We start from the raw sequence: 24,047 nt of genomic DNA, 5'->3' as shown, positions 1-24,047 counted from the left end.
ATAGTAAGGGGAATAAGGGAGAGGGGAAATAAGACACAAACCACCTTTATTTGTATCAAAATTTCTAATTTGTAGCATATCCACTTTAAAAAGAGAAAAAGCATCATTAACAGAATTTTGGTGATATAATACAACTTAAAATACGGACTTTATTTTTGCCACTGAATGATCTTACTAGAAAACGTTTTATGTATGCATTGAAAGAGAAAACCTCTTAAGGAGTTCTGATACCTTTCTGTGCACTACAGGTGCCCAGCCCAGGCCCTGCCGTTCGCAAGACTTTGTTCTTTACCTGTGGTGTTTTTTTGGTGATACTTCAGTAGAGTGAAAACAAATTCTCTTGACTTCACTTTTTTTCCTTCACTCACTAATGTACATTGTTTATGGCAATTGAAGGTAGATAATTACATTAATGGAAACTTTCTCCTTCCTGAACCTGTAAGTGGCTTTCTGTTTGTCCATTTTTTGCTCACCAAATAGGGGGAAACTCTCCTTGTGTGGAAGATTTATTTTTGCAGATGCACTCAGTGTTGGGATTCCCAAAGTATCTCCATTCAGTTGCTGTCCCTTACAGGTTACATGGGGCTGTGTGTTGCAAAAGGCAGGAAACAATGGAGCAGTGGTTTTATTCTTCCACAGTTGAAGTCCAGTTTTGGAGGGGCTTAATCTCTTTTTGTCTTCCAACTGAGAGAGCTGGAGAGAGATGTGCCAGGGAGCCAGAAGGTACACCGGGAGTACGGAGACTGTATATATACAGTACAACCTGCCCAAAAGACCATGTCAGTATTGATTAGATCAAGATTCAGGTTGAATGGCTTGAAATAAATATCCATGGATTTTTAGGGGGTTTTAAAGGTAACCTTTAAACCTGTGAAAAATGAATTTTCTCTTAAGTTGCTGCAATAGCCAGGTTATCCTGGTTATTCAGGTTGCTGCCACAAGGCTGTGTGATAAAGGAAGCATATGATTCTCAGGCTGTTAGGGACATATCAAACAGGAAATTACCTAAAATCTGGGAATGTGATGTAGCAGTGCAGTTAGTCTGAGAATGCACTGCATAAAACTGCATTTTAAAAAGGATTTTTCTAGGAACAACCAGTGTTGCCCTGAAGATAGCATACAACAAATGAGGGCAATAATTCCTGGTTTCTGTGCTGGTGCTGGTCAGGAAAGAGAGGTTGCCAATAGATAGAGCTGAAGAAAGGAATCTTTGTGCTGTCTTGTCGTGTTGAATAAAGGACCACTGCCTTTGCGATGTGGCTTGAGAAACATGTAGGAAAAGGAGATAAAAGAAGATAAATGCATATCAGTAACTACATAGTGTTACCGAATTTCAACAAAGATCAAGCAAAACTAATCAACTAAGTCAGAAGAAGAATACTAATAGATTTGAGAGAAATGTACCCATTGAGTGTAAAACTAGGCATAAACGTCTTTGCATTACAATCCATCTAGTGACATACTCTGATATGTAAATGAATATAATGCCAAAAAGTTTTTTTGAATGGCACTTCACTTCATCTCACAATAAAATAGTTGATAAGAAAGGAGAGCTGAAATCTCATATCCCATAACTAAAGGGACAAGTATACAACAGAATGCAGCAGACTAGCTAATTCAGAAGAACATTTGGCTCAGCCAAGAAAGCCAAGTAAATAAACTACTTTGGAGTTTTCTGGCTCCTAATATCTTTCATAACTTTCATGAAAAGGTAAAGAATCTATTTTACCAAGGTAGCTTAGGCTTCTTTGCATTATCTCTTGGGACAAACTCAGGAAGATTGTAGCTATAACAAAAGCAGGGTGTTGATTCTGTTCTGTAGTAAGGTTCCTCCAGAAGTATTTTGCTTTTATCCCTCTCACTTCGCTGTCTCTGCTCGAAAAAGCTGGCTGTCTTAAACTGCTCTATACTGGGTAGCTGCCAGAGTACTTCACCTTTTTCTGACTTAGTAACTGGCCTGAAGTGGTGGTGAACATCCACATGTTTTCTTCCCCACCAGACTCCTCTGTAATGGGCTTTTTTGGGGATGTATAACAGCTATGCAATCTTTCACTAAGCTAAATGTTTTGTCCTAATGGCAACAGGGATAGCCTTGAGTTTATGGGGCTTGCATGTTTTTTAACAAACGACACATATGCAGCACAGGAGATGATGTATTTAATATCTTGCATGACCAAGAATTGGAGCTGTGCCTTAAAATTAAATCTCAAGGTAGAAACACTGTGAAATTTTGGGAAACACTCGCAAGAATGGGGGTTGACAGCCCTTTTGGTTTTGGCATGGCTTTTGGTTTAACTTCCTGATACTATGCTACATTCAGTTCCTTTAAAAATCGTCTGGCCTTGTGAGATGAGCACTGTTGTTAACTCTCAGAGACTACTTTGAAAAGTGCTTTGAGTTACTTCTGTGTATAGAGTGCTGCTTACAGAGGGATTACATCCTCCCTCTCTGTAATTTGATACAGAAATACCTCCACCCAGATTACTTTCTCTGCTCTTTCGTTCTATTACTTTGTTTTGCTTTTCTTCTTTCTTGCAAGGTACTGGAGCACTGTTAGGGTAAGACAAAATGTAAACACTGTCTGACACCATGGGCTTGTAGTAGGGGTGGGAACAAGGTCAGCACTCAATGCTTCTTGTCTTCTGTTTCTCTATTGTTACACCAGAAAACCCTTGCAAAAGGCCATATGTATTTCCCTTGTTCAGGGAGTTTTGTCATCATTCTCATACCTACCATTTTCTGGTTTCCTATATATATATATTTTTTTTTTTCAGCTCTTGTGTATTTTGATACTGGACAAAATATAGCATGTGATTTGTATGACAAACAATTGAGACCTGAGATCCAAGTCACAGAATTCCTGGCTATCTAGAGAAAGCAATTACAAACTCTCCCTTAGATCCAAGTGAGTTGTCCTGTCAGCAGATTTTCTCACACCACAGGGGACTTGTTCCTTACTTGCACAGTTGTTCTGGACAACAGAACAAGTTAGTTTAACAAGCTACTTAAACTGTCATTTATAGCCACGGAACTATTAGTAAAATCCTGATGCACCAGACTGAGCTCAGGGTTCAACTGATAATTTTTACAGATGGGTAGCCAGTATCTTGGGCTTGCATGAGGAGAAAGTCCAGCCAAATCCCTTGAACCTGCTTGGGAAAGTCCAAGTGACTTGACCCTTGTTATCACTTTAGTGCTCTTAGAAGTTACATGACAGCAAGCTCAATTCTTTTTCAGTTATTTAGTAAGTTCTCCTTTGGCTGTTAACCACATCTCCATTATTAGCTTCCCCAAAGTTTGTGCGAAGAAATTTTGGGCAGCACTGTACAGGAGTTACCATGGAAGGATGGAGAGAGGTTTAGGCATCTATAGCTCCAGACAATGTGTTTTTCTTCTCTGGTGTTTTGTTGTTTTTTGTTTTTGTGGGTTTTTTTGTTTTGTTTTGTGGGTTTTTTGTTTGTTTTGGTTTGGTGTTTTGTTTGGGTTTTTTGTTGTTGTTATTGTTGTTTGGGGTTTGTTTTTGGTTTTTTGTTTTGTTTTTGGTGGTTTGGGTTTTTTTTGATTAGTTGGTTTTTTGGGGTTCTTTTGGTTGGTTGTGTTTTTTGTGGGTTTTTTTTTTGGTTTGTTTTTTTGGAGGTGTTGTTTGTTGGTTTTGGTTTTTTATGTTCTTTTTTTTGTGTGTGGTTTTATAAGGGGTTTATTGTGGATTTTGGGTTTTTTGAGAGAGAGAGAAGCATCAAAACCTCTAAATACATTCAGAAGGACTTTCTAGCACAATTGTCTTTAAATGCCGCTGAAATGTGTTCAGCCTGATCACTGAAAAACTGGTGCTTATATCATGTGTGATTTGGACCCACTTCCTCCCTCACAGGAGGAGGAATTGCTGCTTACTTTTTCTAGTTTTTTTTTCCCAGTTTCCACAGTGTTTTTGTTCACCAGGAGACAGGGTAAGTCTGAGGAGCCTTTTGTGAGCTCTGAATAAAGTTTGCACTGGCGCTGGAGCCCCTTCAAGTATCCGAATTGCCTCCTGTAAATTTGTTTGTTTTCTACATGCACACTTACTTAGATAAAATAAGGCTGCACTGTGTGGTAGGAGCTGTTCTCCATGGAATTTCAGTCATGTCTGTTAAATATAAGCTAGCATATGTAAAAAATACAGAGGTGTCTTTGGCTTTCTTCTTTGCTTAACATTTTTCTTGGGCTGTTTTTGCAATCTGTTTCCCTTGCAACACACTTCCAGAATTATTTTGATTGATCTTCCCATAGCTTATTAAGCAAACTTCTCATAGGTGTTCAGGACACAAGACTGAGTCTGACAAACTCATGTTTCACCGTTTCTTCGTTCTTGCAGCATTAAAACCCCATGCCCAAAGGTTGACAGCAGAGCATTCACAGCTTGCAGGGAATGTTGGCTTGCAGGGATGAGCCTCTTGGTTGCATTAGTTTTCATCATGGAAAACTTTGATTATTGCTCTAAGTATTCATCAGGTGGAGAAGGAGTAGTTTGAGTTATGGAACAGTGGTGTTAAAATGTTAATGCTAGAGGCAGAAGGTAGGTGTGTAATTAATAATAGTGCAAGTGTTCTGACATTAAAATGTTCCTGACCTGAAGCTGACCTATGAGTGTCAGCTGGGAAATCTGAGAAAGTACTCACACAGAACTTGGTAAATACATGAGGTTTATTATTCCTCCCTCAGCTTCCCAGTGACAACACTGAAAAGCAGATGGGAGCCCTCTTCCATAATATATTTATTTTCTTAAATTTCAGCATATTTTTGTCATTTTAAATCCTATGTTTTCCAAATGCTGAAACTTGGGTCATCATTGTACAATATCCTAGTGAGTGGCAAAATACTGGTGGGGCTAATTGTGGGAATTGTACAGCCACTTGTAGAAGATAACTGCACTTCTGGAAAGATCCGTCACTATATTTGTAAAGCTGGATAACAATAAGTGGAGTCTGAGTGTTTCTCAGTGTAGAAAAGTACAAAGTAAAATGCTGAGGAGTTAACTTTGCAGCGTGGATTTGAAGTTCAGCATTCAAAAGGTTAAACCTCTTATGAGGGACACACTGCTAAGATGCAATGCATCTTTGAAAGTGAGACAAAGATGGTTCTGTCTTTCTGCAGAGAACACTGCATATGCACTTGCAGCCAGCTGATGGGAGGCTGTAATTCCAGAAAAATGTGCATTGTTCATGCAGCCTGCCATAGGTGGGCAATATTGCTCAGTAGATAATTGCCAAGCTGCAATAGCAGCCAGCCTATTAAATTAAGAGGCTGTAGTGGTGGCTTGGGTTTATTCAATATCCGCTTTAAGGAATCAGACATGCAATAAAAGGGTGTCCAAGACCTATCAGAAGTTTTGCTCTGGGGCTGGCAACATCCTCTCTGTCAGAGTGATGGCTTCAGGCTTTTCCCTTAGGAAGCTTCTTGCTTGAGGTTCCTGGCACATAATTTCTAGAGGTGATTGTCATGGGTTGGCACTGGCCAGATGTTAATGCATTTATGAATATATGTTTTTCCTAACAACTACTGTGGGATGTGATCAAGAACAGAGCAGAGAAGGCTTAAAACTTGAAAACAGAAAACAAAACTTTATTACATTACATAAGAACAAAAATAGAAAAGAGAAAAAAACCCTCTAAACACACACAAAAAAAACCCCAAACGGAAATGTAAACCTCCTAGAACATTTCTTCTCCTCTCCCAATTTCTACCCTTTACATGTTACCCTCCATAGACTAAAGCTTTGGGTTTTAAATCAAACAATCACTACTCAAAAAAAATAATCTTCAATTCAGCAAGGGAGAGAGGAGTCTCTCTCACACTACAGACTGCTCCTCAGAAAACACAGGTCTACTTCTTATGTGTTTCCATGTCACCCATGGCACTACCTGGAGAAGTCTGCCAGGGTGACACTCTCTTTTCCATGTCCAGTGCTCTCACTACTTTCTATGGGCTAAAGCTGCATATAGGGCTCTTTTAAGGACAGTTGAGGTTCCTGGCAAATAACTTGTAGAGGTGATAAAAAAAATTAGAGGTACCTTATACCTGGGTTTGTAATTGTCTTTGAGTTTAAGATAATTAGGATTTCACCTAATTTCTAAACGAAAGCCTGAGTGTCTTTAATGTTCTGTTGCTTCTGGAACTGGCATGCTGTGTCATTCACAAGCCTTACAATTCAACCACAAAAATGGCAATGGTAGAGTTTCCAACTGGCATTGCAGTGAGCCTTGTGGGCCTCCATCAGAGTCTTCTTCCTTGCCATCTTCTCCCTGGAGGGTACCTTTTCTGCTTGTCTGAAATCCATTTTTGCTTGTTGAGTAGCCTTTGCTGTAAAAGATAGCTGCTGAGTCAGCAGGATTTTCTTATTTTTGACTGATGATTTGTATTATTTATGACTTATATTTCCAGACAAAGGCAGCAAAGAGATGGTAGACTTGAAAAATTATTTGACAAGCAGTAATGAGCCTCTTGGACAAAGTTAACAAGGAATTCTTAAATGGTGGTGAGGCTCTGGCCTGCAGTGTGTTTGATGGGTTACATGTCAAATATATTCAACAGTACACCAGGTTGTTTCTGTAAAAATGAAGTTGCAGACACTGTGGAAGCCAATCCTAAACTACCTTGTCATTTTCAACCACTGCTGCTACTTTGCATCAGAGGGTACTTACCTATTGTTTTTCTTTCAGTCTGCATTAGCACTTTTATGCCCTTTATCTCCACTGCCTCAAAATCTGCCTGTAATAACGGCTTGGAACATGAGTCTCAAAGAATCAAACTTGTACCTTCAATGCCTCCATTTGAGCTATGCAAATGTCTTTAATATCTTTTCAACATTTGAAGATGATGGAATGCAAGGTCTCACTTTGTGCTTCACTGGGCTTGTGCACACTGCATATAGCAAATCCACCAGTGCTGGTACAGCACAGCTACTGCTGTTACCAAGAGCCTGCAATTGCCAGAGCTGTTACTCATTAAATTGAGCATTCAGATTCATTCTCCAAACTGTGAATAACTTTTTTATCCCTTACCCAGAAGAAGATTCTGAATACATGAATTTACCCTGCAAATCTAGAGATGAAAAAGAGAAATCAAGGTTATGAAGCTGTGTTTTAGCCTCATGGTGTGTTCAAGTTGTTGCATGTCATATGGGCAAGGCAATACTGTGCATGTGCAACACTTGTAAAGTAAAAATAGCTCATGGATTTTTACTTTACGAACTTGGCACAACCTGTAATTCTGGGAATGACCCTGGTGAAAATACACATGGTCCACATGTGCTGTAAATTTGTTTTTCTTCAATAGAAGAATGAATACAAGGCTTCTAGTGTGTTATCGACGGGTTTCCAAATTGTGCAAGATATGTTTTTGGAATGGTTTTTCACGTATGTATTTGGCTGTATTTCACAATGTTGTTAATTTCCTGGTTTTGGTGTACTTTTGTTTTGCAAATAACCTCCATTAGTAATTACTCCTCTACTCTGAATATTTTAAATAAAAATATTTATTTTCAGTTTCCCAAAAGCAATTGAGAAATGAAAAATTTTCTTGCTAGCAGTGTAATTAGTGGCTACTTGCACTCCAGGTGAATTGTGATTAAGTTCAATTTTCATCATGTATGTTTTTAAAGAGCTAAAAGAGTCCTGCCAACCCTTAAAATATAAAAACAGCTGTAAAGTGCTTTAAAGAGGCAATATAAAAATTGTGCATGTTGTTTAATGACTAAGAAACTTACAACTCTTTTAAAATGAAAATTGTGAAGGGGTTTAGCTGATTATATTGACTTTTGGCAGACCTTACTCCAATGTCCAGTTTTTAGAAAGCAGCTGCGGTGTGCAACTGCCGCAGCATGGTTGGTGATGACAGACCAGTGGGTGCTGCACTGTTGCACCAGGGTGAGGGAATGTCACTCCACATCTCCATTTCACAAGTTCTCCTGTTTTAGCAAGAGGCATTTATTTACTCTTCCCTCATTTCTGAACAGTGATTCCCTGGAAGCTGCCCAGTCTGCCCCAGTGAGGAGTGTCCCTGCCTGCCAGGACAACATGGATGTGAGACCTGCTCCTGCCAACACCGCACCTACCACAGTCCTCAAGCCAACGGCACCCCTGGGTTCTGCCAAGGGCTGGCAGCCTCCAAACCAAGCAGGTAACTTCCAGAGAGGTTTTTTCTTGTTCGCCTAAAGACCTTTGGATGGCTCAGGAAAACAAACTTCACCTTGGGTGTGAAAACAACAGGCTTCAAATGGCTGTTTGTGGGTTTTGAGTACAGGCCAGAGTGCTTGGAAAAGAGGAGAAGAAAAACCAATTTAGCCATTTTAGTAAACCGGAAGCCCTTTGTAATAGCCTCATAGACAAAATTGGTTTCACAAAGAAGCAAAATCAGTTGCCTCACACCTCCTTTAAAAGCATTTATACCAATCAATTATATGAATATACACTCCACAGTTTCATCTTGGTGCGTCCCATGTGGCTGTAGATTCAAACATATTCCATGCTATTTCAAGTAGGAATATTGACATATGTTGATATTATCCATATACAGGTGTTTTTCAAGTGATCTTTTCAGAAGTACTAATAAATTTTAAAAAAAGAAAAAAGGCTGAAGCATTAGAGTGTTTATGTATTTGACATCTGTAGGTTTTATTTGAGCAGGGTACCAGATTATTATGCAGGTTTGTGTTACAGAGATTTGTGTATAAGTTCTTGCTAGGACAATTCACATAGATGCTACCTTAGAATTAATTTTGGTGGTTCCTGAACCTTTGAACGCACACCAGAATGTCTTCTATCTGGAAAGCATTCTGTTTTCTTTAGGAGCACTCCTATGTTACTAGGTAATAGAGATATGTTTATAAGTACTTGTGTTTTCATAATATTACATGCAACAGTTACTTGGGATAATTTTTTAAGCTGAATCAGTATTTGGTACTGAATTAAACTCATGTAGTAACTTCAAAGGATCTGGGAAATCTGTATTATTAATTAAGCTTTAACTTCAGACTCTTCTTGCTAATATGAGACAAATTGTCTGGATTCTCTTTCTGACAGGATCAATCATGGTAAATCCCTCTGTTTGGTTTTGTTCTTTATAAGGGTTTTCCATCTTTAGAAGTATATCCAATCCCAAAATGGAACTATAGAGGCCCTGGCATAAAAATGAAGAAAAACAATATGGTATTAATGCTGTGTGTTTTATAACAGCTTTGGCACTTCCGATTGAATGACTGCTGTGGCAGGTAACAAGTTGATGTATTTTGGTTGGGTTGTGCAGTTCTGTAGGAAGCCTCAAGATGGCAATGCACTGTCATTGCTGTTCTTCCCTGGCAAATGTTTTGATAAAATTAGTCAGATGTCGAAGAAAAAGAAGGACTGTAAGTGTTTCAGAGAATGCTTGGACTTCAGTTCTGCTCTTTGTTTGCAGTCTGTGAGCATAAAGTTTTCCTTAATTTAAAATTGCCAGTGCTCCACAGGCCAAACAAAATTTGGCTTTGTAGGCCATTGGCCTGACAAAGTTTTAGACAAAAAACCCCTTTGATATCATAGCTGAAGTCTACCTTAAGAAATAATTAGAAAGAAGAAACAATCTTATGTAAATGCATATAGCAGTATGCTAGTAATAGCAGAAATGTATTTGGAGTACAGTTTTGTAGCTCTGATACCACTCACCCTTCACCTGAATAATGCCCGAGTTTTTCCAAAGCAAAACAGGCATGTCATAGGATTTTGTTTGTGCCTGGGGAAAGTTTGATGCTTTTTGCATCAAAGATGCTGTTTGATGGTGTGGCATGAAGATTACCAGTGATTTTATCAAGTTGACTACAAGAGGTATGTCATTTGGGTAGACAGCATCTTTTCAGTTATTAGCTGGAATCTCTTTTAGGCCATGCAGAGAACACTGTTTTGGTGTGGTTTTTGTTTTTTGTTTTTTGTGGTGTTTTTGTTTTTGGGGGGGGTTTTTTGGGGTTTTGTTTTGTTTTGTTTTTTGTTTTGTTTTTGGTGTTTGGTTTTTTGTTTGTTTTTTTTTTTATAAAAGTATTACGGCTTTTTTTTGGTTTCAGTGTAGGGGTTTGGGGTGATTTTGTTGTAAGTGTCATATGAACTATTTCATGACCTGGCAACAAAATGCTCTGAAGTTGAATGGGTGAGATAGTGAACCTGGAGATGCTTCAGGGATTGGATTTCTCTCTACAGAAGTCAGTCATGATCTGAGTGGATCTCACAATGATAACCCCTTTGGGCCTGAATTATCCTCATTGGCTGTGGGGGCCATTCATGGAGTACTCATGAATGCTACTACGCTTGTTGCCCACTACGCTGGTAACAGAGATTTTAGTCCTCTTTGGAACAAAATCCTAATATTATAGGATTCCTCAGTGGTTTGCTAGAGGAAATGAGGGATGGCTGCCTCATGCTTTCTTTTAAGACATGGGTAAGAAGCTCAATAACCTTAATTTTTTTTTCTATTGTTGAAACAAGTAAAACCACACTGTTACTGTGTCATGTGTACAGACTGGAATTTATAATACTCCTCACTTCATTTTTGTTGAGCTATGAAGCTCAACAAAACTCACCTACCAGAGGTAGGTGAGTGAATTCACCTACCAGAGGCAGAAGATTTTTACAAGATTATATTAAATTCAAAGAATGAAGTAACCTGGAGCATCCTGGCTACATTGCAGTGAGCTATTCTACTATTAGATAACTAACTATGACTGTACACTTAGGTAGCATTGCTCACCCCCAAGGAACCCCAAAGTATTTTCTAGTCCTGGGCAAGGGCACAGTGCACGCCCAGGAATGGCTTTCACTCGGCACTGCCGTGCAGCTACCTCATGGGTGAGAGATGACAGCTGCTTGTCAGCATGCTGTAACATTCCACAGCAACTTGAAAGGAAGCGAAGAGCACCGTGGCAAATTGGAACTGCCGGGACTATTTCAGATGGTATAATTGCCCAGTAGGCACAGCTCCACCAACTGGAGTCAGTCCAGGTGACAAACTGTTCTCGTGGAGAGTGTAGCAGGGTATCTGATGGTCAGAAATGGTCAAGACTTCCAATGTTACATTACATGAAATTGCCTTCTCTTTCCTGACATCTTTCAAACTGTTCCTGGGAGGTGAGCTGCTGATGCATGGGGACCATAGGGGCTGTGTGCCAGGCCCAGCACTGCCAGTCCCACACTCTGCCTTCCAGAACAGGAGCTGGGCAGGCAGCATCCCATTTGCTTGCTGGGGTCCTGTGGGATGGCAGGGGGCTTGTGGAGAGCTGTTACAGCTGGTGGCCAGAAAGCCAGGTTTGCTTCTTGGAGAGTTTCATTGCCCTTTGTTCCTCCTAGGCTTTGCAGCTGAGTTAGAAGAATGGGATGGGGAAGGTCTGTGGTAGAAGCTCAGAGCTGGTGTTTTAAGTGACCCTGTACTCAGTTGTGCCAGTTTCCTTATTCCCAAGGTATTTCTCAGTCTGGTATCACTGGGATATATAATCCCCTTCCAGCAGAGCTCCTAGGGAATGTCAGCATATTTTGCAATGTGCACAACTGTCAGTTGCCTAATCCTGAGCAAGCACATGTGTTAAGCACATGATCACTTCAGCAGAGGAAACACACTTAGAAACTGGCTGCAAGCGCATAAAAAGTACTCCCTAGACAACCTTGTTTTAAAAATTCTGCTGTTTGCTTGAAGTTGTTTTTGTGTACTTGGTAGCCTTGCATTTACCTCCTCTGGAGTTATCCATAGCTTTCTTGCTGCATTTTATTTTTTATATCCCATTGCTGCAGTAATACTAAAATTTTAAAAGCGAAAGAAAATACAAACCTGTTTCTAGGTGTGACTTGACATGGTGCTCTACTGGCAGTTTGAGTCTTTGTTTCCTTCCTTTCTACTTATTCTGCTAGTTATTTATGTAGAGAAAATGGGATAAAAATGCAGACTATATCAAACTGTGGAGTTTGGCCGTCAGGGCAAACAGTATGGAGCTGTGGAGAGGAAGGCATTGAAATACATTGTGCTATCACAAAATGCTTGTACTGCCAGTAAATCCTCAAGGGATTAAGTACCACAAATGGATAGACTGCAGCACTTCTCATCCTCGTCACTTTTGTTTTCCTGTGTTCCATTTGTAATTGCTCCAGCCCCTGTATCAATTCTGTTAATCTTACAGGCTATACAGCGTAAGTTAAGTTGATAGCTTTGGGAATACTTCTGCATGGAAAACGCAACCAAACTATTGTTCACCATCACCATGTTCATGAGGTTCTGCAATTTTGGTTTTAGGACTATCTCATACTAACTTGTTTCCTTTGTAGAACAGGAATTTAAAGGCAGGGCTAATTATAGGAATTCAAGGAGCTACTTGCCCATTGAGGATCATGGTCTGAATAATGGGAAGAAACTGGGTTAGCACTGCTAGTCATTCAGATAAATTCTTACATTGTTGGTAAGGCCTCTGTTAAAAATAGATCGCAAAATATAAACAGTTCCACTGTTTTTCACTGAAAAAGATTGTTAAAGCTCCATGATGTAGTCACCATTCATGAAAGCAGAATGCCTTCTCCATAAAAGTGTTATGATTGACAGGTCAAAATACAAAACCTTTCTGATTCTGGTCTATGGACTGTAATTAATTCTTCATCTAATCGAAATTATTATATCATCATATGACAGCAAACCACAAGAGTTTGTTCTTACAAGTTAATTAACGTGAAGTCGTTTAGCCAAGCAATACCCATTGTGAAACCAGAGTAATTTATAAATGTTAACCTTAACTTGATGGCAGTGTGAAATTGTAAGTCCTGTAGAGTTGGTGAAAAAATGAGGGTGTTTCTAAAACTTGAATGTTCATCATTAAGAAGAGGCAGATCATAGTAATGATGCAGAAATGTACCTCCTGCTTTTTAGAGATAGAATGGCCACGTGTACCTCAGTACAAGATCTGCTGAATATAAATTCAGCTTTTCTGTTACAAACATGACCTTAGACAATTTTCCTGTGTTTTGATTTTGCCAAATTCACATGCTATTGCACCAAGTTGTGCACTTAAACAAATTGTTTGCATTAGTTGGACAGATGTGTGTTTCTTTCCGTATTCCCTTAAACAGAGATGCAGAGATTTTTTGACTCTATGGTTATGTCACACACATCAAGTGGGAACATTCACTGACTTCCTAAATTCTGTGTTTATTGTCTTTGATTTGTTAAAAAGTAACTTCTTGTTACAGACTGACTCGCCAGATGAGTTCCTCTCCATTAACTAGCACCAGCTCAGAGCAGTGATGTGTCCTGTTCAGATGCACAGGTGTAGGACATCCAAGAATCATGCCAAATATTTTTTGCAAATGAAAAGCCATTTTCTAGTAAATGTATTCTTCTTGGACTTTAGTGTTAAACATCAGTTTCATGAAACTAGTAAATAATCTACATGAGACTAGACAGACATGCTCTCTGCAGGCACAGCCGAGCTGTCGAGTTCAGAATATGAACTAAAATAAGGGAGGCAAAATCTTATCTGCAGAAAGCTACCAAATGGGTTTGTGTACTGCCACTGCAGAGAAATGCAACACTGTAGTAGAGGACTTAGTTTTCTCTTCTTGAGTCGCTTTTCTGATAAAAGCAACACCAGTTGTGCCAAATTTGTGATGGTATGTGTTGTAACAAATCAGAAGGAGACAGGCTGAGCAAGCCAAAACCACCATGCTCATTTTAATTAAGATGCTTTACAGCTAATTTACCCGGAGCCTTTCCAGTTGAAAGGCTGGTTACTAACGCAGGAACTATTCCTTCTAGTTGCAGGGGCTGTTGAAATGGGGCCGAGGTGACACCTGTTTTGATTTTCCACGGGTGCATACCAGCTTTCACCCTGCATTTAAAGACATGATAATGGTTTAATCTGTCCTGTTCTGCCTTTAATCAGCAAAAGGAGTGTAGCTCTGACTGTGTTTCCAAGACTTCTTAAGAAACAAAAGCAACAACTGTGGAATACAGAGGTTGAACTTTGCGGTTTTTGGGGGGAATTTTTTTGAGATTTTGGTTTGGGTTTGTTTTTTTCTCACCTTGTACTTGTCCTGTAGCATTCTGCACTGAACTTTTGTGATTTTGTGCGGGCCTGGGAGTGGATGGGGTGTTACATTCAGCCAGTGCAGTGAACTGACAGCACAGCTTTTCAGAGACGTTGCTTCATCCAGCCATCTGTTTGGTTTTGAGGGAAGGAACAGGAAGATTTCTTACACAACAGATACGTTAAGAAAAGTCAGAAAATTGGATGTATGAAGCTTTATATTTTCCATTTATAATACAGTAGTTTGATTGCAGTGTATAAATCACTGAGTTAGAACACTTTAAAATGAAGTTCTGGCACTCCCACTGCTTCAAGTAGCATTGTTATTTATAGATATTACATGAAGGCTGATGTTATGTTTAAGTGAGCGTTAAACAGTTCAGGCTGTTGTATTGTTGCTACGCACCAGAGAACCTCTGTCAAAGTGACTTTGGCACCGCCTTTCTCCCTTTGTCTTCCAAACCTTTCAGCAGTGTTTGCAGTTATCCATGTGCTCAGCGATGGAACAACCTATTGTTAGACTAACAAGGGCAAAGTCACACTGGGATTTTTAAAAAAGAAAAAAAAAAGGCAGTTCTTTACCCTGCCTGAAAGATTGTTAAATATTAAACTAGCCATACCAAGGAGTTTAGTGAAAGCAAACACTGTGCTAAACTTAAACCTAATAAAGTAGAAAGTTAATAGTCAAGTACAGAGTGGTTTTGGTTTTAGAAAAAAAAACAAGCAGTGACAGTACATCAGTGTAAATCAACAGTGCTTTAGAGTTTAATTAAAAGGAGTGAAACGAAGCCTACAAAACTCCAAAATTTGGCCACAGTCATCTTCTCATGAGTTGCACAGAACCCAAACCTCTCTGGTACTTAGATCAGAATAGCTCATGCTGAAGTGTATGATTCTGATAATTTTTTTCTTTTATTTATTAATCTATCTTGAGAACAAAGCTGCAGATCATATGGATCAAATACAAAAAGCAAAGTATAAAGCACAAACTACTTGAGAGCTCACACTGGTTGCCAAGAGTTGTGAGATTTTTACTTAGATTGGGTGTAAAGACTTGTACCTACCTCATGTGCTCTGGTAAAATCTTCACATTGCGAGAAATAAACTACCTGCGTCAGTTTTCTGGGCCTGATGTTTTTAAATCAAGTTGTTGTGTTTCAGTGTGAAAGATTTCCAATGGTATAGAGAAATGAAAGGAGGGGGATGAGAATACATGGACTCAGAGTATCCCCTTCCTCTGCAGTAAAAACATAATGTCCACTGGAGTGTTAAACTTACGGTTGAAGTAGAAGGAATATATGGGAAATATCAGTGTTCTGTCTAAACAAGAAAACAGACTTAATATTTGAAACTCTCTACCTACAAGAGAAGGAATATTGTTGGGAAAAGTACAGAGAATTCATACAGATTTAAGTGGGGAATTAATAGTGAAGTATTTTTTTTTTTTAATCAAAAGCAAATCAATGAAATGAAAATGTCACCACCAACAAAAAAAATGGTCTGTGGGTTGCAGTGGAAGTAATGAATCTTTGGTGAAGTTACTGAAGTGTTAAAAGTATGTTTGTGGCCTGTGGAAAGACAGAAGTGGCCAATAAAAGCTATCCTCCTGCTGGTCTTCAGAAGGAAATGAGGAAGATAAAAGGCTTAGGCAAATCAAGAAGTGAGGAAGGGAGAATGATCTATGGTGAAAAAAAAAAATCTAGAAAACTGTACAAGGTTTACAAAGAAGCCAGTATATCAAATAAGGTATTTGATATAGATATAGATGTTACAGTACTTTACTGGTGTATGTTCTTTAATAAGAGTATGGACCTGAAGGCAAAGGAAGCAGACTGACTCCTCTTCTTTAGGAAGAAAAATCTGAACTGAAAGAAGCTTGAGTCATTTCAGAACAGGAGAAGAGGAGAATGAGACTGTGCAAGACCATCAAGGTCTTAATCGTAATTACCAGCAAAGAGAAAGAGAATCCTTCTGAGAATGCTGTGGACACAAATTGGGAGCATGGGCAGGGAGCTTCCTTAACACTATATGCCCAGCAAAACTTTTGCTCAGGTCACAGCTCTTGCTTGACACAGTATTAATTTGTGTGGCTTCTATTATATTTTGCTTCAAAGAGAGTTTTTGTTATAACATGATGGACTATCTCCTTCTCTCACTTTTTAGTGCTTTGAATAACTTGGAAATGACTGATTTAACATCTTTGTAGAGAAGGTTTATATAGACAAATTCTCCTCCTAGCCAGTAGTGACTTTGAAGTTAAGTAGTGTTCAGTAAAGCATCATTCATAAAAACAGCAGTAATGAAAGCTGTAATGAGACCAAAGAAAAGGGAGCAATTGTGATGTTTGTGCTTTTTTCCTCTCCCCTTAAGCAAGCAGAAAGACTTTTTTTAACTACACAGTGTAAACGAGACAGCTGATATGTCTGAATGGGCTTTGGGATTCAATAGATAACCCAAACAGAAATTAGCAATACTCTAGAAGCGGTGTTGCAACTTGATTTATGGCAAAAGCAGTCTTCAAACAGATTTGAGTTTAATGTGTGTTTCTGTATTCTCATGAAATAGGATCTGAAAATTGAAAAACCATGTGTGATGCCAGAGGAGGAAAGTGCTATTAATCAACACGACTTTTGTTCATATCTTCAAAGCTGTTCTGCCACCTTTTTAATTTTTATCTCTTCCTAGGTTTTCATCTTAGCAGACATTTATAATTTTAAGTGAGCTACAGTAGCAGTGACTTTTTCAAGATCAAGTGCTTCTATTCCTAAATTCTTTCCATTCAGGAATGTTCAATGTTTCAAGACTAATGATGTTATTCTTTTCAAGATATTGCAAAGTCATTAATTATACATGAAATACAGACTTGTTTTAAAAAAGAAAAAATAAATAAAACTAGAAAAAAGCAACCCTTATAAGTTGTTCTATTTTTTGCTACATCATGTTCTGAAAAGGATCCAAAAATGTCAGTCTTGAAATGACCTGATGCAAGAAATCTTGGTAAACCAACCTCTTAAATAACAACTACAAAAAAGATATATGAGTATATTTCTTCTTCATACACAGAAAGAGTAAGCAAAAAAAGGTATTAAGCCCATATCAGCAAGTTCATACCAAGTCTGATTATAGTACAAAAGCATTGGTGTTAAACAGAATTTCTCTTCCAGATATATTGTCTTAGCCTACATGTGAGTAGAGGAGGGAGTTGCTAAAGTTCACGGTAATGTTTTGATTAAACTTGTAATGCATGGTTATATTTCATAAATAGCACAGTATTGGCGTTTATGTTGGATTTTCTGTGGATTCAGTGTTGCTGAAGTCTGTCTTCTCTGTGAATTAGTATGTCACTTCTCTTTCAGCAGAGAATGCAATGCTTTGCCTGAAAAGTACTTGCAACTTTTCTGTAGGACAGAGGGTGATCAACATTATGTTAATGGAGATGAAGAGAAACAATTTTTCATCTTTTCCCTGGAAGATATAAAAAACAAGAGAGGATGAATAGCACAAAGATTAACAGCTCCACAAACTATATACCAGACTTGACCCTGATGTTGGAGAGCTGCATCTTTGCAGCAGGAGCATCATCCTACACTGTCCAATGTCTCGGTCATTGCTTGGTCGTTTGCCTCTGAGTTTCCACTCAGGTCTTAATTTCACTCTTTGATTTACAAGGTTTAGCAAGGCTGCACTAAAGCAAGGGCACCAAGTAAACACTCCAGGTTTCTTTTGCCTGTGGTTGCAAACAAGAGGCTATGGAAATGCAGGCTTTTTTATAATATACTTGAAAAAGAAAGATACCTCCTCTTGACAGGAATATCTGCTCCCATAAACCCATGTTGCTGAAGCTTGTACGTTACCAAGGTACATAGGTATCAATAGAGGGAAAAGGAAAACAGAGGACTGTTTGTTTCTTCACTACCCTTACAACAGTATCATTTGTGCCTTTCATTTTTGTAAATGCGTTTGTCAAACTCCATAAAAGCTTATGTCTGTTTTCCAATTCTAAAACTCTGAGTACACATAGAACTGTGTAGCATATACATTTCTGAAAATGTCAGGGTTTTATTTGTGTCATACTTTTATAAGGAGGATGTGAACATGACCTTTGGAGTGCTTCAGATTGGCAGAATCCACTGCTCTAGACCAGTGTTTAATTTCAATGTAGAAACAAATTTTGCTTATACAGTACTCTAGTTTAAATTCCTACACATGTTGTATTGAATGTATGTTCTTGTTTAACACGTTAGTAATGATGTATGATCTATTGCACTCACTGTGAAATTTTTTGAGTAGGTATGTCATTTTCTCCTGCCCCTATTCATACACTGATGTTCTTGGCTTCAGCTTTAGTATCTAAAACAAAATAATGCCTTCGCAGGTTGTATATTCCTTTACCTAACTTCTTCAACATGTTAAAGTTTGTCCACTACCTCTCCAAGTTAGCCAAAACCATTCTGTGTTATATCACAGACATTTCATAAAGTAGGTAGGACTTTCTTTGTGACTTGTTGGGGGAGGAGGGGAAAATGAGTGCTTTTTAATGTGTTCCTTTAAGGGGGTAGGTATATAGGTATACACTGGACAATGATGTTAGACAAATGTTGTTGGTTGCTTGTTTTTCAAGTTAATTTACTGGGTACTGAAAGATGGTCCTCTAAATGCTTTTCACGTTCTTTCCCCAGCTCCTGTCAGTGGATGGACATCAAACAGTATTAAATCACCTGGAACAACTGCCCCGAGTGAAAAAGCTGCAACAACACCTCAGCTAAATGAGCAAGACACGTTGGTTCAGCGAGCGGAGCACATTCCAGCTGGGAAGCGCACTCCCATGTGTGCACACTGTAACCAGGTCATTAGGTGTGTATCTGCTTGCTGGGGACACTCTTCAGGGTGTGCAGCATTGGCTGTGTGGCCAGGCCCAGAGAGTGGGGATCAATGGAGCGAAATCCATTTGGCGACTGATCACCAGGGTTGCTCTGCAGGCTCAGTACTGGAGCATGTCCTACTTAATATCTTTATCAATGATCTAGACTGGGATCAAGGGCACACTTAGTCACACTTGCAGGTAACTAAGTTGGGCAGGAGTACTGGTCTGTTGGAGTGTGGCAAGGCACTGCAGAGGGATCTGGACAGGCTGGATCTGTGGCCTGAGGTCAGTTTTATGAGGTTCAATAAGGCAAAGTCCTATGTCTTTCACTAGGGTCACAACAATGCCAGGTATCACTACAGGTTGGGGCAGAGTGGCTGGAAAGCTGCCTGGCAGAAAAGGACCTGGGGATGCTGGTCAACAGCAGCTAACTTGAGCCATCAGTATTCCCAGGGGGCCAAGAAGGTCACTGGTATCCTGGCCTGTATCAGCCACAGTGTGGCCAGCAGGAGCAGGGCAGGGATTGTCCCCCTGTGCTCAGCATCTCGAGAGCTGTGTCCAGTCCTGGGCCACTCACTACAAGAAAGACAGGCTGGTGGTGTTCAGCCTGGAGAAGAGGAGGCTCAGAAAGGACCTTAACCCTCTCTGCAGCTGCCTGAAATGAGATTGCGGTGACGTGGAGGTTGGTTCAAAGGAGTCAGAAGGTTTAGAGTCACGTCAGCAGTCAATAGTACTTTTATCATTTGTTTAGTATTATGGAAATAATGTTCCTGAAATGATAGAGCATAACCACAAGATGTGATGGGGAGGTTTTGATTGTATATTAGGAAAAATATTTTCACCAGTAGGGCGGTCCAGCACTTGGACAGGCTGTCCAAGGAGGTCTTGGAGTTGCCATCTTGGAGGTGTTTAAAAGACATTTAGTTGTGACACTTACGAACATGGCTTAGTGGTGGACTTGGCAGTGCTGAGTGAACAGTTGGACTTCATGATCTCATAGGTCTTTTCCAACCTCAATGATTCTGTGATTCTGTTCATCTTGCAGCCTCTCTCATAGCAGAGCTTTGTTTAGCTTTCATGAGTTTTGATTCTTTAGTCACAAGTGGTTTAAGTCGTCATTTTGGAAATGCAAAACACTGTTTTCATGTGTAGTTTATCTACCAAAACCAAGAATGAAACTGCTTTGGGCGCAAAATATTGTGAACTGCTAACAATCACAGTCTTACAGTCCATTTTACAGAGGACCAGAAAGCTGGATGGAATGGAGTAAATGTAAGACCAAAGAAAAGTAAGCAAGTTAATTTTCATGTATGCAACCATCCCAATAGAACTGGGACTATTAGTGGGTTGGGAATCAATGAGAGAGAGTGTAGCCTTAGAAAGACTAATGTTGATTTCTAAAGTGTAATTGCTAGCTGAGAATAAGAAAAATAACATTCATGGAAGAAAAAGTGATGTTTTAACAATTACTAGGACTGGATTGATAATAATTTCCTGCATTGCTGGATTTCAAGCTCTTTGATGGGCTCTCTGGCCTTTGGACATTATGGTAGCTGTTGTCTTTGACATGAGTAGAAAACATTAAACAATCAATACAAACACAAGTTTACCAATAGAGATTAAGTTAAATAAGCTCTGCTGATCCCATAAGGTATCCTACCATTACCCAGAATTTTGTATGGGGAAGAATTGACTCTGGGTTGCATTGTTCAGTCAGTGATTTCTGACAATTAGTCATAATTGTCTTATTCAGGGAATTGTAATTGCTTTTATTGCCAGTGTGCAAATCATCCTCATTTTCTATCTTGCGTTTTATTTCTTTTCATCCACCTTGCGTTTTATTTCTTCCCTAAAATAGAAATCCCTTAGCATTATTGAAAGAAATGTATTCTTCAAAAATGTTTTCTTCTTGCTTATTCAGTCATTTGTATTGTTGAACTACAAGGAGAAAGTAATGGTTTTTTAATAGTATTTTTTATTTATTTATCTATATCCTACATTTTCAGTGGACAAAATAGGAAAGCCTGCATTATTTTTCACCATAATTAAAGAAAGAGACCTTTTTGATTAGAAAGTTCTGAAAAACTAGGAACTCTATAAGCTATATAATTTCCATTCATTATAACAGAAAATCAGCTTTTCCACCATGGGTTTTTGTAGCCTCTTGAGCCCTGGTTTGGTTTCTACATCAGAACTAGCCAATGCAAATCACTTGATGTTTAGGGGTGAACTGAGTCTAGCTTGTTTGCTTCCATGAGATTTCTGTTGTGGTAATTCATTACCAGTTCAGTTAGCACTGGGCTAATTTTAGAAGACTCTTTACTAAAGGATCTGTGATGTTTTGGAAAAGTTATTCCTACTTCCACTGGATACGTCAAGGAAATAAAAATATATGAACCTAACCCTCTTGAAGCAATAGAAAATGCTTACACACATTCCCAACAAAGGTGCACCTATGCATCTTAATCCGGGTTTTTTTGCTTCATTGTAAAATCAGAGATTAATATCAGGAAAGGCATTTTGGGATGAGATTCATCTGATTCCTTGAACAGTTTCACCTATAAAATAATTCTGTCTGTCTTTAGTATTCTATCCTTTTTGTTCTCTGGGATTTGGATTTGTGTCGAGTAAATAACGTGCAGGAAACCATTCGCTTTATTTTTTGTACTGTTGTTTTAGTTTTAAACCAAACACAAAGTGCATTATATACTGCATCTTTCATACAAGATACTTCATTGCCTTTTATAGCAGTTGTGGTTTATCAGGTTGTGCTGGTGCTCTGGCTGTGGGACCTCAGTTTTCAGCCATTCCCCTCTCCTCTTGGCCCTTAAATCACTTTCTGCTACTTTCCACTCCCCCATTTTGATCACAATTAAAAAAAGAGATGAGGTTGCTGCCCTCTAAGTAGGGCAGAGTCTTGGTCTGTGGAGCAACATTTACTCCTTAGTGGATATGTGATGACAGACTGCAGAGGCCCCACTTGACTGTACTTAAGCCATTGTCACCTCTTGTAAGTGACACCTTTTCATGAATAATAATTGGTACCCACATCTGACTTCTTTGTAATTTGCTGGTGTTGTTTAAATCCTTATATTTCTTCATATGTTAAATGCCTGCTCAATTATTAAAAGCAAGTGTTCTGAGATGAGTTGATGTGCCTTAATCAATGCCAAATATGCTTCATGTTCACAGCATACAGTGGATGTGGAAGATTGCAATGGCATTTTGAGTTCAAGTTTTAGCATAATTACGCATGCCCTCAGTGGTAGCTTTACACATGAAAGGGTAGGAGGAGGATCAAATGGCATTGCATTGTACATCTGTTTTGAAGCCAAAATGAGTTTTGGAGTTGGTTACTTTACACTGAGGCATAGAATAACCATGGTTGGATGAGCCAAAACCTTTCTTAGAGACACCTTATAACTTTTTAATATATCTTCAATTATTCACACAGTGATTGTCTGAAGGTTCCATTTTTTTCAAAGCTTCATTAAGTAAGCTTTTCTTTCCATGTGTAAAAGAAGCTAAGCTGGAGGCAAACTAAATTTCTCTTTTGACTTGCTGTGACGGTCTGGCAGACTTCTGGCATTTCCTGATGAAGGCTTCTGGTTCCCAGACAGCCTTACCAAGTTCTGCACTGCAGAGTTGGCTCTTCCTTTGAAGTCCAAATGTGTTTTCTCTGGATTGCCATGAAGAGCATAGTTCTTTGGCATATCTACTGTGAATGATGATTTGGCTTTGTCACCTTTTTATAAAGCTTAATTGTTTTTAAAGGCAAAAGGGAAAAAATTCAAATGGTGCTTCCCTTCAGCACCTCCTATACACAAATTGTATACAGTGGCATTTTCAGGGGAGGAGAAGAAGAAACTTCCAAGAATGTAAAACTGCTGCATGGTTAACTGTGAAGTGATTTGCCTTCCTAACAGATGTGGAAATCCTTTTTGATCTCTCTAACACCAAATTTCAGTTCTGGTTTACTATCATAATACAAACCACATGAGAAACTTAATTACTGGCATACCAATATAATACATCACAATCATACTGATGAAGTTATATTCAGTTACGAGTGTTAAGTCATTGAAATTGCACTTATATTTCCTGTATGTTGCTCACTTCTCCTTTCAGTTCACCCCAATGTCATTGTTACATGCAGAACCCAGATGTTTGAGGTAATACTAAAGTCATGGTACCTGGTGATCCTTTGGAGCATTAGATTCTGCAAACAAACTTGTAAATCAATCAGAATCTCTTTCCAGAAATATAATCAATAAATGACTAGTTTGTTTTCATCTCTGAGTTCCATTCATATGGTCTAGTTGGTGATGCCAGAAATTTGTTCAGAAATGCTCAGCATGTCAAAGTAGCCTGGGGTACAGGCACATTCATACCCAACTGTTATCAGCTGGGTCATCCCATATACCATTTAGATAGTAGGAATATGGGGGTTTAGCTCTATTTTACAAATATGTTCTAGTTGACAGAGGCATGTGGGATTTTTATTGGTTTTGTTTTTAAATAGGGAAGAAATGGAGGATGAAGCCATCTACAGCCCATCTTCCTAGCATTGCATCCCCCTAGCTATTTCTGTCACATTGCATGAGTGTGGGCATCCTGCCCCCTTACTCAAATTGGGACTTTAAAGTCCTTTTCAAGTTAATAGAGGAAATAAATACCTTCCATTACTGGAAGCTATCATTTTAATGGCAAAATTATGCGGAGACTGGGAACACCTCCAAGTTCTGAATATCATGTTCTAGTGTATTTTACATGGCAGATATTTTTTTTCCTTTTTTTTTTTCTCTTCCATGTGCTTAGGGGCAGCTTTTAAGTTGCAGGTATCGTTAAGCCGCTATATCAGCTTGACATGTTTAAACTGCAGCCCGATAGAAAGTAAAATTGTCTTTAGAAAGTGTTCTTCTGGACATGTGTGCACAGGGAGCCAGTGCACTAATGGAACACCTCGTAGACATTGTGCAGGGCACTGCCCCAGCTGTCTGGGGGCTTTGGGAGAGGAACTCTGTAGGTGCGCTCTCAGGCTGTTCCCTGTCTGTCTGCGTTCCTGCACACTGTCCCGAATGGCTGACCTCAACATGTCAGGGCTGTAAGCTCTGGACAGCTAAATGC

At 39.0% G+C, this 24,047-nt stretch overlaps 1 protein-coding gene across 5 annotated transcripts in view; it reads left to right on the top strand.

Moving 5' to 3' along the window:
- PDLIM5 (PDZ and LIM domain 5) overlaps positions 1-24,047 on the top strand; it is a 123,648-nt gene that overhangs the window by 88,257 nt on the left and 11,344 nt on the right. For all 5 annotated transcript variants that reach the window (XM_063421489.1, XM_063421487.1, XM_063421491.1 and 2 more), the window contains 2 exons: positions 7,991-8,154; positions 18,736-18,910. In XM_063421489.1, the coding sequence (XP_063277559.1) occupies positions 7,991-8,154; positions 18,736-18,910 (339 nt within the window). The remainder of the gene's footprint in view (positions 1-7,990; positions 8,155-18,735; positions 18,911-24,047) is intronic.

This window comes from Prinia subflava, chromosome Z (genome assembly GCF_021018805.1).
Source record: "Prinia subflava isolate CZ2003 ecotype Zambia chromosome Z, Cam_Psub_1.2, whole genome shotgun sequence".
NCBI lineage: Eukaryota > Metazoa > Chordata > Aves > Passeriformes > Cisticolidae > Prinia > Prinia subflava.
Note: the sequence above shows the minus strand (reverse complement) of the source record. Positions and strands in the feature narration are given on the sequence as shown.